This window comes from Oncorhynchus gorbuscha, linkage group LG11, assembly GCF_021184085.1.
Source record: "Oncorhynchus gorbuscha isolate QuinsamMale2020 ecotype Even-year linkage group LG11, OgorEven_v1.0, whole genome shotgun sequence".
NCBI lineage: Eukaryota > Metazoa > Chordata > Actinopteri > Salmoniformes > Salmonidae > Oncorhynchus > Oncorhynchus gorbuscha.
The window spans coordinates 26,883,140-26,894,730 of record NC_060183.1 but is presented as its reverse complement, the minus strand read 5'-3'; the positions used below and the strand labels follow the sequence as shown (position 1 = coordinate 26,894,730).

Here is an 11,591-nt window from a genome sequence, read left to right as displayed (position 1 = left end):
GAAATTCAGGAGTGAACGTGCTTAAGTAACAAATTGCATGGACTCTGCAGTACGTGTTTAACCCTCCTGTTGTGTTCATTTCATGTTAATTCATTGTCTTCCCGGTCCAAAATGACCTCCCTATTATAGCTGATTATAAATACATATCACCTGTTAGATCTTATCAACTTAAGTTCTTGTGAATATTACAAGATTTGAACTTCTATTTGCTATTTATGGCCTGGAGGCCTCATTGACCTGAACTCATACAAATCATCTTTGAGTAAAAAAACAGCACAATATATGGATTCTTTTGACTAACAAATACTCAGATGAAACATATTGTGCTATTTATCAGACTACCTCACTGTCAGTTTCCTGGACTCTCTCCTCCCCATTGTCATGATCAAGAGCCTCACATACAGTACGTCATTGTGCTGCCACAGAATGAATTGTGAACAAGGCCTCAAAGCTTTATATACCAGAGCTGTGAGAAAAGTACTGTATATTATTGAAACAAGGTTGCAATTGTTTGTGAGAATGCCAACAGGTCTAGTTCCCCTGGGGGAAAGGTCCCTGTCGGGTTCCCATGGGAGCGAAGAAGGGGAGTGAGGCGTGTGTGTGTGTGTGTGTGTGTGTGTGTGCTCAAACACACATCCATGTGGAGGTCTGGGAGAGGGAGTGTGTCCATCTGATGAATTGGCATGTGCCTGAACTCAATTTTATACACTAATTGTAGTCTCACCCACACATTTCTAATGACTGGTCATTTTTGACCGGAACCACCACAGGTGTACAGAAGTTAGATTAAACACTCAAAATGTATAAAAAATCTCAATGTATTTTGTGTTTTCAGATGTACTGTGTGGACAAAGTCATGGAACCTTATGACAATCAGATTAAAATAACTACATTTTCAGAGAGAACCTGTAAATCGGTTCAACTCGACCGGGAACACAACAGGAGGGTTAACAGGATTTTTGAATTATTACCACATCCCTGTACCCCAAACATGCAGGTAATTGTAAGGTCCCTCAGTTGAGCAGTGAATTTCAAACAGATTCTACCACAAAGACCAGGGAGGGTTTCCAATGCCTTGCAAAGAAGGGCACCTATTGATAGATGGGTAAATAAAGACATTGAATACCATTTTAAGCATGGTGAAGTTGATAATTACACTTGGATGGTTGCTGCGCATGCCCGTGGAGTGAGAGAGGTATGTGACTAGGTGCGGGTAAGGATAACAGGCAGAATATATTACCGTTAACAGGGAATTTATTTAATCCTTCACAAGGTAATTTGGGGAAAAAGGGTCTGCATGGAACCAAAGTAAAAAGTTAGAGCCCCCTGTCCTACCTACCCACAACTTACCTAACTAGCACCAACTGGCGCACTAACCAAAATACGGGATGGTCTGCCCAGGTCTTACCTAGTGTGCATAGACATAGTACGGGTATATGTATGCCCGCAGGCCTCTTGCCTAAAACACTCCCAAGGTGCCTTCCCCCCTGGGAACAAATGAAACATAATTACAACCGTAAAGTGAACAATTTCACTTACCAAAACAACAGTCCTTTGGCATACACAAACATCAGCAGGACTGGCTACAAAATACTTTACAAATTATACAGACCAACAACGAAACACAGGACATACCAAGAAGCTCTCTCTAAACAACCACCAACACAGGACATACCGAGAAGCTCTCTGAACAACACAGGACATACCAAGAAGCTTTCTCTGAACAACCACCAACACAGGACATACCAAGAAGCTCTCTCTGAACAACACAGGACATACCAAGAAGCTCTCTCTGAACAACACAGGGCATACCAAGAAGCTCTCTGAACAACACAGGACATACCAAGAAGCTCTCTGAACAACCACCAACACAGGACATACCAAGAAGCTCTCTCTGAACAACACAGGACATACCAAGAAGCTCTCTCTGAACAACACAGGACATACCAAGAAGCTCTCTCTGAACAACACAGGACATACCAAGAAGCTCTCTCTGAACAACCACCAACACAGGACATACCAAGAAGCTCTCTCTGAACAACACAGGACATATCAAGAAGCTCTCTGAACAACCACCAACACAGGACCTACCAAGAAGCTCTCTCTGAACAACACAGGACATACCAAGAAGCTTTCTCTGAGCAACAATCAGCTCCAATCATCAATGGGGCCGACCAATCAGCTGCTTATGGGAATCCAGGAAGCCATTTGCTGAAATACACACATACAAACCCACAACACAGACACTGGGGAACGTAACAATGGTGTATCAATATACCCAGTCACTACAAAGATACAGGCGTCTTTCCTAACTCATTTGCTGGAGAGGAAGGAAACCGCTTAGGGATTTCAGAGGCCAATGGTGACTTTAAAACAGTTGAACGGCTGTGATAGAAAACTGAGGATGGATCAACTACACTAGTTACTCCACAAAACTAACCTAGATGACAGAGTGAAAAATATTACAAAACATGCATCCTGTTTGCAATTAGCACTAAAGTAATACTGCAAAAAAATGTGGCAAAGAAATATACTTTATGTCCTGAATACAAAAAGCATTATGTTTGGAGCAAATCCAACAAATAACTGTGTACCACTCCATATTTTCAAGCATGGTGGTGGCTGCATCATGTTATAGGTATGCCTGTCATCAGCAAGAATGTTTATGATGAATAGCTGATAAGGAAATGTGTTTCAATAAATGATTGTAACATTCTAGTCTTGAAACCATAGGTCTGATATCATGTGATTGTATGAACTTAATTTGAATCAATAGATTATTATAATACATGTGTGTAAGTCCACCATAATTTGCAAATAAATTCATAAAAAGTCCTAGATTTTGTTTTCTCATTTTGTCTATCATAGTTGAAGTGTACCTATGATGAAAATGACATTTAAGTGGGAGAACTTGCACAATTGGTGGCTGACTAAATACTTTTTTGCCCCACTGTATTAGAAGGTCCGTAAATGACGTGAGGTACTAGCGACACCAAGACTATCTGTGGACACTGCACTGCCTGTATAAACTAAAGAAGAGAGAAGAGAAACCTAATATAGCGGAGTGAGGTATTAACGTCAAAAGAACAAGCAACAACCGAAAAATTGGCGGCTGACTAGGGACTTACGACCCCTGGAAAATAGCTTATAGTTGTATACGGGTGAGGCCTAATGTCAGATCGACACGTCTATAGATAAAGTTTCAAAAAAGGAAAAAAAATACACACAAAAAAACACAGAGGTTAAGAGAGAGCAAGGTTAAGAGAGAGCAAGGTTAAGAGAGAGCAAGGTTAAGAGAGAGCAAGATTAAGAGAGAGCAAAATACACATTGAGTGGTGTGAGCACACACATAGGGAGTAGTGAAATAAGAGATCAGAGTTTTACACACACATAGAAGAAGAAGATAGATATATTTATCAGTCAAAAGTCATAAGGAGAACTTATAGTTGTATAAAGTGTATGACCTAAATAATGTATCAGGATACATACAGTTAATTATTGTAAATTTCTAGGAAAGATTAAAGGGGTATTTCTCAACATAGGTTCAGGAGAGCTCCTATAGTACTTGGAGAATGGTAAAAAGCACACACAGATCATAGAAATAGATACACATAGAGAATAAGCTTAGAAACCACAAGGTTCTACTAAACATGAGTAGTAAATCCTCAATGGAGGTTCCGGAATTTGAAGGGAGTTTGGACGTAGAAAAGTTGCGTAAGACATGTGGAGACAAGACAGATAAGCAACAGGCAGAGGGGCTAGACACAGCGAGGGTATGGTTAGCCGAAGCGAGGAAGAGAGCAGAAAGAGAAAAGAAAAGGAAGTTTAAAAAAATAGGGAAGATGTAAGTAGCCAGGAACTAGGAAGTAGGATGAACAGGCGACAGGATGCAGGGGAAAGAGGAACCATAACTCCCACGGCTCCTCTGGAGGTCTCTCATAAGCCTAAATTGTACCCAACCCTGATTGATCAGGCGTGGAGAGAGAATCCCGATGATGAAATCGTGGTGGTGAGACGACGGCAGCCAGGGCTTCCCGTCCCACCCCCACCACTCCCATATGGGGAACCTCCTGGAGCCGAGGGAGGGGTAGAGCAGGAGGAGAAAGGATAGGGATAGCTGTCCTAGGGAAAGTCAGAAAATATTTAACCGAACTAGGACAGGATTCAGCAAACTTATTGAGAAAGTCGAGAAAAGTGGATAGAGACAGTCAGAAGAAAGGGGGAGATAGATGACAATCGGGAGAGAAAGAGGCAGAGACAAGGAGAGTGAGAGTAGGGAGAATCCTCGCTGGGGAAACTCTTGGACATTTAAAGTAGGGCTATTTTTGTCTCATTCAGTTCCATAGCGTTGGTGGTTTGTTGGTAAAGTATTTGCCTATAGCGCGGGAGACTCGGATTTGTATCTCAGCCTTGGCACCGATAGACTAAAATTCATTATGATCATAATTCAACTATTTATAGGGTTTGCCAGGAAAGCTACGGTTATTAGTGCTTGTTTAAGATATAAACTGAACGTTTTAATAGTTTGTTTCGGTTGAATTGAGAGACTAATTCATTCTAAATAATAGCGAGGCAATTTCGATGTAATACGTTGTGTTTTCCAAATGATCGCCTGGAATGTATTGAGACTGGAGTCGTATTTATTATTTTTTTGTTTCATTGTTTAGGTAACACCAGTGAAATTAACAGAAAGTTAAGGTATACTAACATGCCAGTGGAGCTGGTTTTATTTTACAGGGACAGTGCACGTCTATCACAGTTGTGTGTCTAATGGCAGGGTTTTCCTATCAAGCATTTTGGTGAGACTGTTTGAAGAGAGACTGAATGGGTTTTAGATATAACCATTAAGGACATTTAAAACTAATGATTTGAGGGAGTACAATATAATTATTATAATTATTAGGTTTTGTTTGTAGTAAACGTTTGGGTGTGAGGGGATTGCATTAGTACAGCCCAGCGACAAGATATCTTAAAGGGATACACTCACATATAGAATATTAGAATTTTGTTTTCTGAGTTTTTCACTAAACACGTGACCTCTTTAGATAAAGGGTTCTTTAATTTGTCTAATATTGTATGGAACACGACTGTAAAAGGGTGGTATAACCTTTGATGAGAGCCTATCATGGCTCTCCCTTGTCTGACCAGCCTCACGGGGGGCCATTTGGATAATGAATTTGTGGTCATTTGTGATACTGATTTTAAGGTAAATTGAGTAACTGATAATTATTTACGAGTTTATAGTTCCTTGACATAGTTGTAATTTGAACCAATGAAAAGAAAGAAATGGCATAGCCTTGGACTAAGGGCAGACTTTCTTGAGTCTCTCCTCCGATGGACATAAGGGTACAATAAGTTCTCTTGGTGGAGGGTTCCAGAGTAGTAACTGTGATCTGGTCATGTTATTTGAAACTGTAGTTTTATCTTTTGACCAGTAGTAGTATGTTTTATATATATATATCGCTCCGGGAGAATATTGGGTTAGAAGAATCTCCGGCAGTGGAGGGACTCAAGGCCCCTCCACTGCCGGGGATAGTCAACAATTAAAAATGGCTTTCCTCAGTGGAATGCGTCCCGAGATAAGCCGTCCCATTAAACAGAACTTAGTAGGGTGGGGGCAAGCAGCCGAGCTAGAAGAGGTGGAGAGATAAGCAGTTCACTAGGGACAGCAATTATTTTAAGCAAACAGGGCAGGAAAATACATTGAGATAGAAAAATATTGATTTTATAAGCATTAAGATTATTTATGAAAATAAATAAGTTGCGGTTCTTAGGGATGGTAAATTGCTGTAGATAATGTATCCCACACTATGCAACATATATTAAATTATTGATGTGACTGATTTAGAGGTTAACCCATGTTATTGTTGGATAAAATACAATAGACTCCAGAAGGAGGGATTTCATTAGTACAGACAGCATGTGATATGGGTAGTGTTCGTTTTGGTTTAATTTTATCAGTAGATGATTTGTATTTAAATAGTATAAAGTGGACAGGGATATATGAGATCTGTGGTGATTCAGGATTATTGATAGGATCGAGATGACCTAATTAACCTATGTGAGGATTTAGAAATTGCCACCATGGGCATGTTTTTTAAAACAATCACAGTTGTGCTGCTGAGACCTTGAAGGTTTGAGAGCAGATAGGAGAAGGTTTAGAAGGGGAGTAGATAAGTTACTGTGGGGAGACAAAACAGGGAATGAAAGCTTAGCTGGTTTCTGGAAATAAGGTGTTATCTGCGGAAGCGTTGCCCGGAAAGTATTCGGCACAACAGGCCGAAATAGTTGCTTTGACGAGGGCATGTGAAATAAACAAGGAGAGAACGTTAACTTATTACATAGACAAGCCCATATACGCCCAGGCCCATAGAAAACAGCACAGGTCATTCTTATTAAAGTAGATATATATTGATACAGGGGCGAAGCCATGTATCAAAGCGAGGATGGGATGGGATTTTTGTATATAGTGTTCCCAACTTACTTGGCGGACATGATTAGATTAGAACAAATAGAAGACTGTTTGTTAACCAAACCTGTATGTCCAAGATTTTATGCTATACATGTGAATTACAGGACAAGGTGATTCACTCAATCCAGTCCCTGAGGAGAATAGACTGGAAGCAGCCACGGTGGGAGGGACTATACTAAGTACTCCTGGTGACAGCCTTGGCTGTGAGAATAGCTGAAATAACTACCTGGATTCATATCACACATTGCAAAATGGTAAGACACTCTGACACTCTCGAACAATCACAGTGTTAGAGAGGAGAACTGGAATCAATAGGATCAGGGGGTCAGGGGATCAGGGGGCCATCTCTCTGAAGAAGACTCCCTGACCCCGTCATTGACACGTCATTGACGTGATGTTGACATGTGGAGAGGACGATGTCTTTTACGAGAAAACCTAGTGGGAAGGCATTAGATATTTTGCAGAATTTGCCTCGTATTTCATTAGCAAACTTACGACCTGAACCGGGGACCAAGAAGGCTGAGAAGAAGCGAGGCAGAGGCCAACATGGAGGAAACAGAAGTGGCCGGGGTCACAAGGGGGAGAGGCAGCGAGGCAACCGACCTCGTCTGGGGTTCGAGGGGGGTCAGACTCCCTTCTATCTAGCCATCCCAAAATACGGCTACAATGAGTGACACAGTCGGCGGGCTCAGTACCAGCCCCTGACCCTGAACAGGCTGCAGTATCTGATTGACCTGGGTCGGGTTCACCCCACTCATCCCATTGACCTGACTCAGCTGGTTAATGGCAGGGGAGTGACCATCCAGCCACAGAAGAGGGACTATGGTGTTCAGCTTGTTGGCGAGGGTGCTGGTATCTTTGCGGCGAAAGTCAACATAGAAGTTCAGATGGCGTCTGAAGAGGCCATTGCTGCCATTGAGAGAACCGGAGGGATGGTCACTACAGGTTTCTATGACCCCAGAAGTCTTGCGGTCCTCTTTAAGCCTGTCCCATTCTTCATAAGTGGACAGCCCATTCCAAAGAGAATGTTGCCTGGGGAAGACATGGTTCCCTACTACACAGATGCTGCCAACCGGGGTTACCTGGCAGATCCAGAGAAGATTCAAAAAGCACGGATAGCCTTGGCCCAGAAGTATGGCTATATTTTACCGGACATTTCCAAAGACGAATTGTTCCACATGCTCTCTATGATAAAGGACCCCAGACAGATCTTCTTTGGCCTCTCGCCAGGCTGGGTCGTCAACATGGCCGAGAAGAAGATACTTAAACCGACTGATGATAAACTGCTCCAATATTACAGTTCATAAATGATTCAAATGTACATGCCCTGTTGATGTACATAAGTGTCATGATTTGGTCCTTCTGTAGCTCAGTTGGTAGAGCATGGCGCTTGTAATGCCAGGGTAGTGGGTTCGATCCCCGGGACCACCCATACATAGAATGTATGCACACATGACTGTAAGTCGCTTTGGATAAAAGCGTCTGCTAAATGGCATATATATATATATTCCATCCCTGTGCTTGTTCATAGAAGTGGAAGTATGTTCTGGCCTCTGGCTGATGATATGTTTTCCGGAAAAGGGTGGGGCTTCATCGGAATGCTGTTTGGTCTGAGCTGTCTTATCGTGGGAGCCATATTCCTGATACACCACGTCCCACCTGAGAATGCGGAGAGTGGTAATTTGACCCATGGTTTAGACGATGAGGATTTTGTTCCAAACAAGCATAAGAGAGCCCTAGATCTGGGTAGACAGGAAGTTAGAGTAGAGGTTGGGAAGGATGTCGCAATGGAGTTTTATGTAGGCCAAAGGGGGTCTCTAACTACATGGCAGTCTAGGACTCTGAGCCATTATGGTATATATCGGTGCAGGTCCCCATGTTGGTCGTGGACACAGGTCATAGCTCATACGGAGAGAGAGGGCTATATGAATCCACTCACCCAGTATGGAAGGAGGTGGAGTATAGTGAAGGTGCATAAAGATACGCCTTACCCATAAAAGTCTGATACTCTACCAACTGAGCTATCCGGGCTTTGTTTTTGCTTATTTTCATACACCTTACCTGCCGGGCAGTGGAACGTGCTGACGAGGGGGCATTGTCAGATGGTTCATTTCCCCAGGGAACCAGGCCTTACATTTACATTTACATTTAAGTCATTTAGCAGACGCTCTTATCCAGAGCGACTTACAAATTGGTGCATTCACCTTATGACATTGAGTGGAACAGTCACTTTACAATAGTGCATCTAGATCTTAAAGGGGGGGGTGAGAGGGATTACTTATCCTATCCTAGGTATTCCTTAAAGAGGTGGGGTTTCAGGTGTCTCCGGAAGGTGGTGATTGACTCCGCTGTCCTGGCGTCGTGAGGGAGTTTGTTCCACCATTGGGGAACAAATGATACAGTCAACGAAATCTGAACTAGGCATCCCCTCCAAGTATTTACTATTTAGTAAGTATTTAGTCAGCCACCAATTGTGCAAGTTCTCCCACTTAAAAAGATGAGAGAAGCCTGTAATTTTCATCATAGGTACACTTCAACTATGACAGACAAAATGAGGAAAAAAAATCCAGAAAATCACATTGTAGGATTTTTTATGAATTTATTTACAAATTATGGTGGAAAATAAGTATTTGATCAAGAACAAAAGTTTATCTCAATACTTTGTTATATACCCTTTGTTGGCAATGACAGAGGTCAAACGTTTTCTGTAAGTCTTCACAAGGTTTTCACACACTGTTGCTTGTATTTTGGCCCATTCCTCCATGCAGATCTCCTCTAGAGCAGTGATGTTTTTGGGCTGTTACTGGGCAACACGGACTTTCAACTCCATCCAAAGATTTTCCCACACTGTTAGTGAGCTAAGTTGTAGCATTAGCAATGTCTTTCAAAAGGAGACAACTCACAAATGTGGAAATTCTGGACATTTTTTTTTTAAATTCTGACAATGAGTCTGAGTATGAAAGTCAGGAATCAGATTCTGACAGTGACAGTGAGGAGTTGCCCCCCAACCTTGTAGCCATTGAGAACCCTGAATCCGAGGTTCCCTTGTCCACTGACGAAGTACCAGGTCCCTTTGACGATGCTGGTGCTGATGGAGGCAGACCGACAGTGGATGAAGTACAGGAGTTATGTGGTAGCTGGAAGGCCACCAGTCATTTCACCCCTCCTGGCCCTGCTGTTTGCTTTGACGAGTCCCAGTCTGGAGTGCAACGCCCCTTGCCATTTTCAACTGAGGCAGAGTGCTTCAAGTTGTTTCTGACAGAGGAGCTGGTGGGAAACATAGTAGAGGAGACCAATCACTATGCCTTAGAGCTACAGGAGAAGAGAGAGCCAGGAGTAATTATTACCTCAAAATGGGGGCCGTGGATAAGGCGGACATGATAAACAGCTTTGTGGAATGCACTCGGAAAACGACCAAGTGGGATAAGAAGATATCTTTCCATCTGATCGCCACTGCTGTCCTCAGCAGCAGCATAGTTCACCGCCAACTAACAGGTGAGATGATTACTGAACAAGGTTTTTTTGTAATTGGATGTACAGTTCACATACAAATCCATTATGCAATTATAGTGACAATATCTCACCCACCTACCCATTGCCTCATCATCCTCATCCTCCCCACTCCCTCATAGGTAAAGTAATTACCTACCAAAAATACAGAGAGAACCTCATGAGAGAGCTGCTGGAGGAGCACCACACCCCTCGGCGCCCATCCACTGGGGGTCGTCCTGCTGTAGACAATCCCCTACGCCTCACTGAACAGCATTTTCTGCAACAATAAGTGACTGACTGACCTAACAGGTGCAGATACTATGCCTTTAGTGGTGGGGGTGGAAATAGAGTTGTTGTTCAGTCACTGCATGGATATTAAATATGGGTTATGCATATTCAGTTTTTTGTCCTCTAGTAAAACAAGTTGTTGAACCAACTACCAATACTGCAATAAAATAGATGACTATTACATATTGGCCTGTGTGTTTTCTTGCTGTGTTTTCATCCAGTACAACTGTTAAGGAGTGTAGGTTAGCATACAAAAGCTGGCCTCATTCTTCAGCTCCAAAGATGTCCAATTCCAGTTATGATATTGGCAAATACTGTTTGTGGTTTCTGAAAGTACAGATTAAAGATGAATTATTCATTAGAATATAATATAAGGATATAGCAATAACAAATACTACAAAGAATTATTATATAATAAACACTGCTATAAAAAATAGTTTCTTGCATTGACAAAATCACAGATTTGAGTTATAACAGTAAGAAGCTAACTTTTGAGTTCCACAAGGGGGCAAGGCAGGGCAGAACAGAGCTATGCTGAATAGACCAAATACACAAATAATGGTCATATGTTTTATTTATTTAACTGGGCAAGTCATTTAAGAACAAATTATTATTTACAATGATGGCCTACACCGGCCAAACTCAGACAACGCTGGGGCAATTGTGAACTGCACTATGGGACTCCCAATCACAGCCAGTGAAGCCTCTAGCACTGAGATGCAGTGCCATAGACCATTGCGCAACTTGGGAGTCATAAGGCCAGGATAGCTTCAAAATAAAACACACGCTAATAGTTCTCTGATGCAACTAGCCTTGTTTTACAGAGCTAATACAATAATGTAGCTACGTCAGCACGATTGACTATAACACCATAAAGGTTATAAAATGTGTAACGTTACACGTTAGAATGTGTCACGTTATAAGGAATATATTATGATCCCATACATACAGTGAGCTACAGCAGAAACGGCATACGGAAACTATGATAACGTAATAAAGCACTTTGATAGAAACAAAGCCCTAATTTGAACAAGGGAGTCTGTAGTGAAGCCTCTAGCACTGAGATGGAGTTCCGTAGACCGCTGCACCACTTGGGAGTCTCACGGTTATGTAGCTTCAAAATACAACACAAGAAAATACTTCTCTGAAGAAGGTACTATGAGGATGTCTTCAGACGAAGCTGTTTTGGCTCTGGGAGTGTATTGTCCACAGGTCGAACATGTCATGGAAAAAGCAAGTTCAGAAAGGTGAAAGCATCGCCCGAACCCTTGAACCTCAGAATAAATGTCTGATGCTCTACCGACTAAGCTATCCGGGCTCTGCTTTTACTTATTTTCAT

The 11,591-nt window shown here is 42.1% G+C and overlaps 2 protein-coding genes across 2 annotated transcripts; both read left to right on the top strand.

The window, feature by feature from the left end:
- Positions 1-6,845: 6,845 nt before the first annotated feature.
- Positions 6,846-7,822, top strand: LOC124047668 (39S ribosomal protein L15, mitochondrial-like). The gene has a single exon (XM_046367979.1). The coding sequence runs from the start codon at positions 7,360-7,362 to the stop codon at positions 7,777-7,779; it is 420 nt and encodes a 139-aa protein (XP_046223935.1). The 5' UTR covers positions 6,846-7,359; the 3' UTR covers positions 7,780-7,822.
- Positions 7,823-9,247: 1,425 nt separating this feature from the next.
- LOC124048002 (piggyBac transposable element-derived protein 4-like) lies at positions 9,248-10,378 on the top strand. Its single transcript, XM_046368362.1, has 2 exons — positions 9,248-9,967; positions 10,105-10,378. Exons 1-2 carry the CDS (start codon positions 9,826-9,828, stop codon positions 10,251-10,253), a joined length of 291 nt encoding a protein of 96 aa, XP_046224318.1. The 5' UTR covers positions 9,248-9,825; the 3' UTR covers positions 10,254-10,378.
- The last annotated feature ends 1,213 nt before the right edge of the window (positions 10,379-11,591 follow it).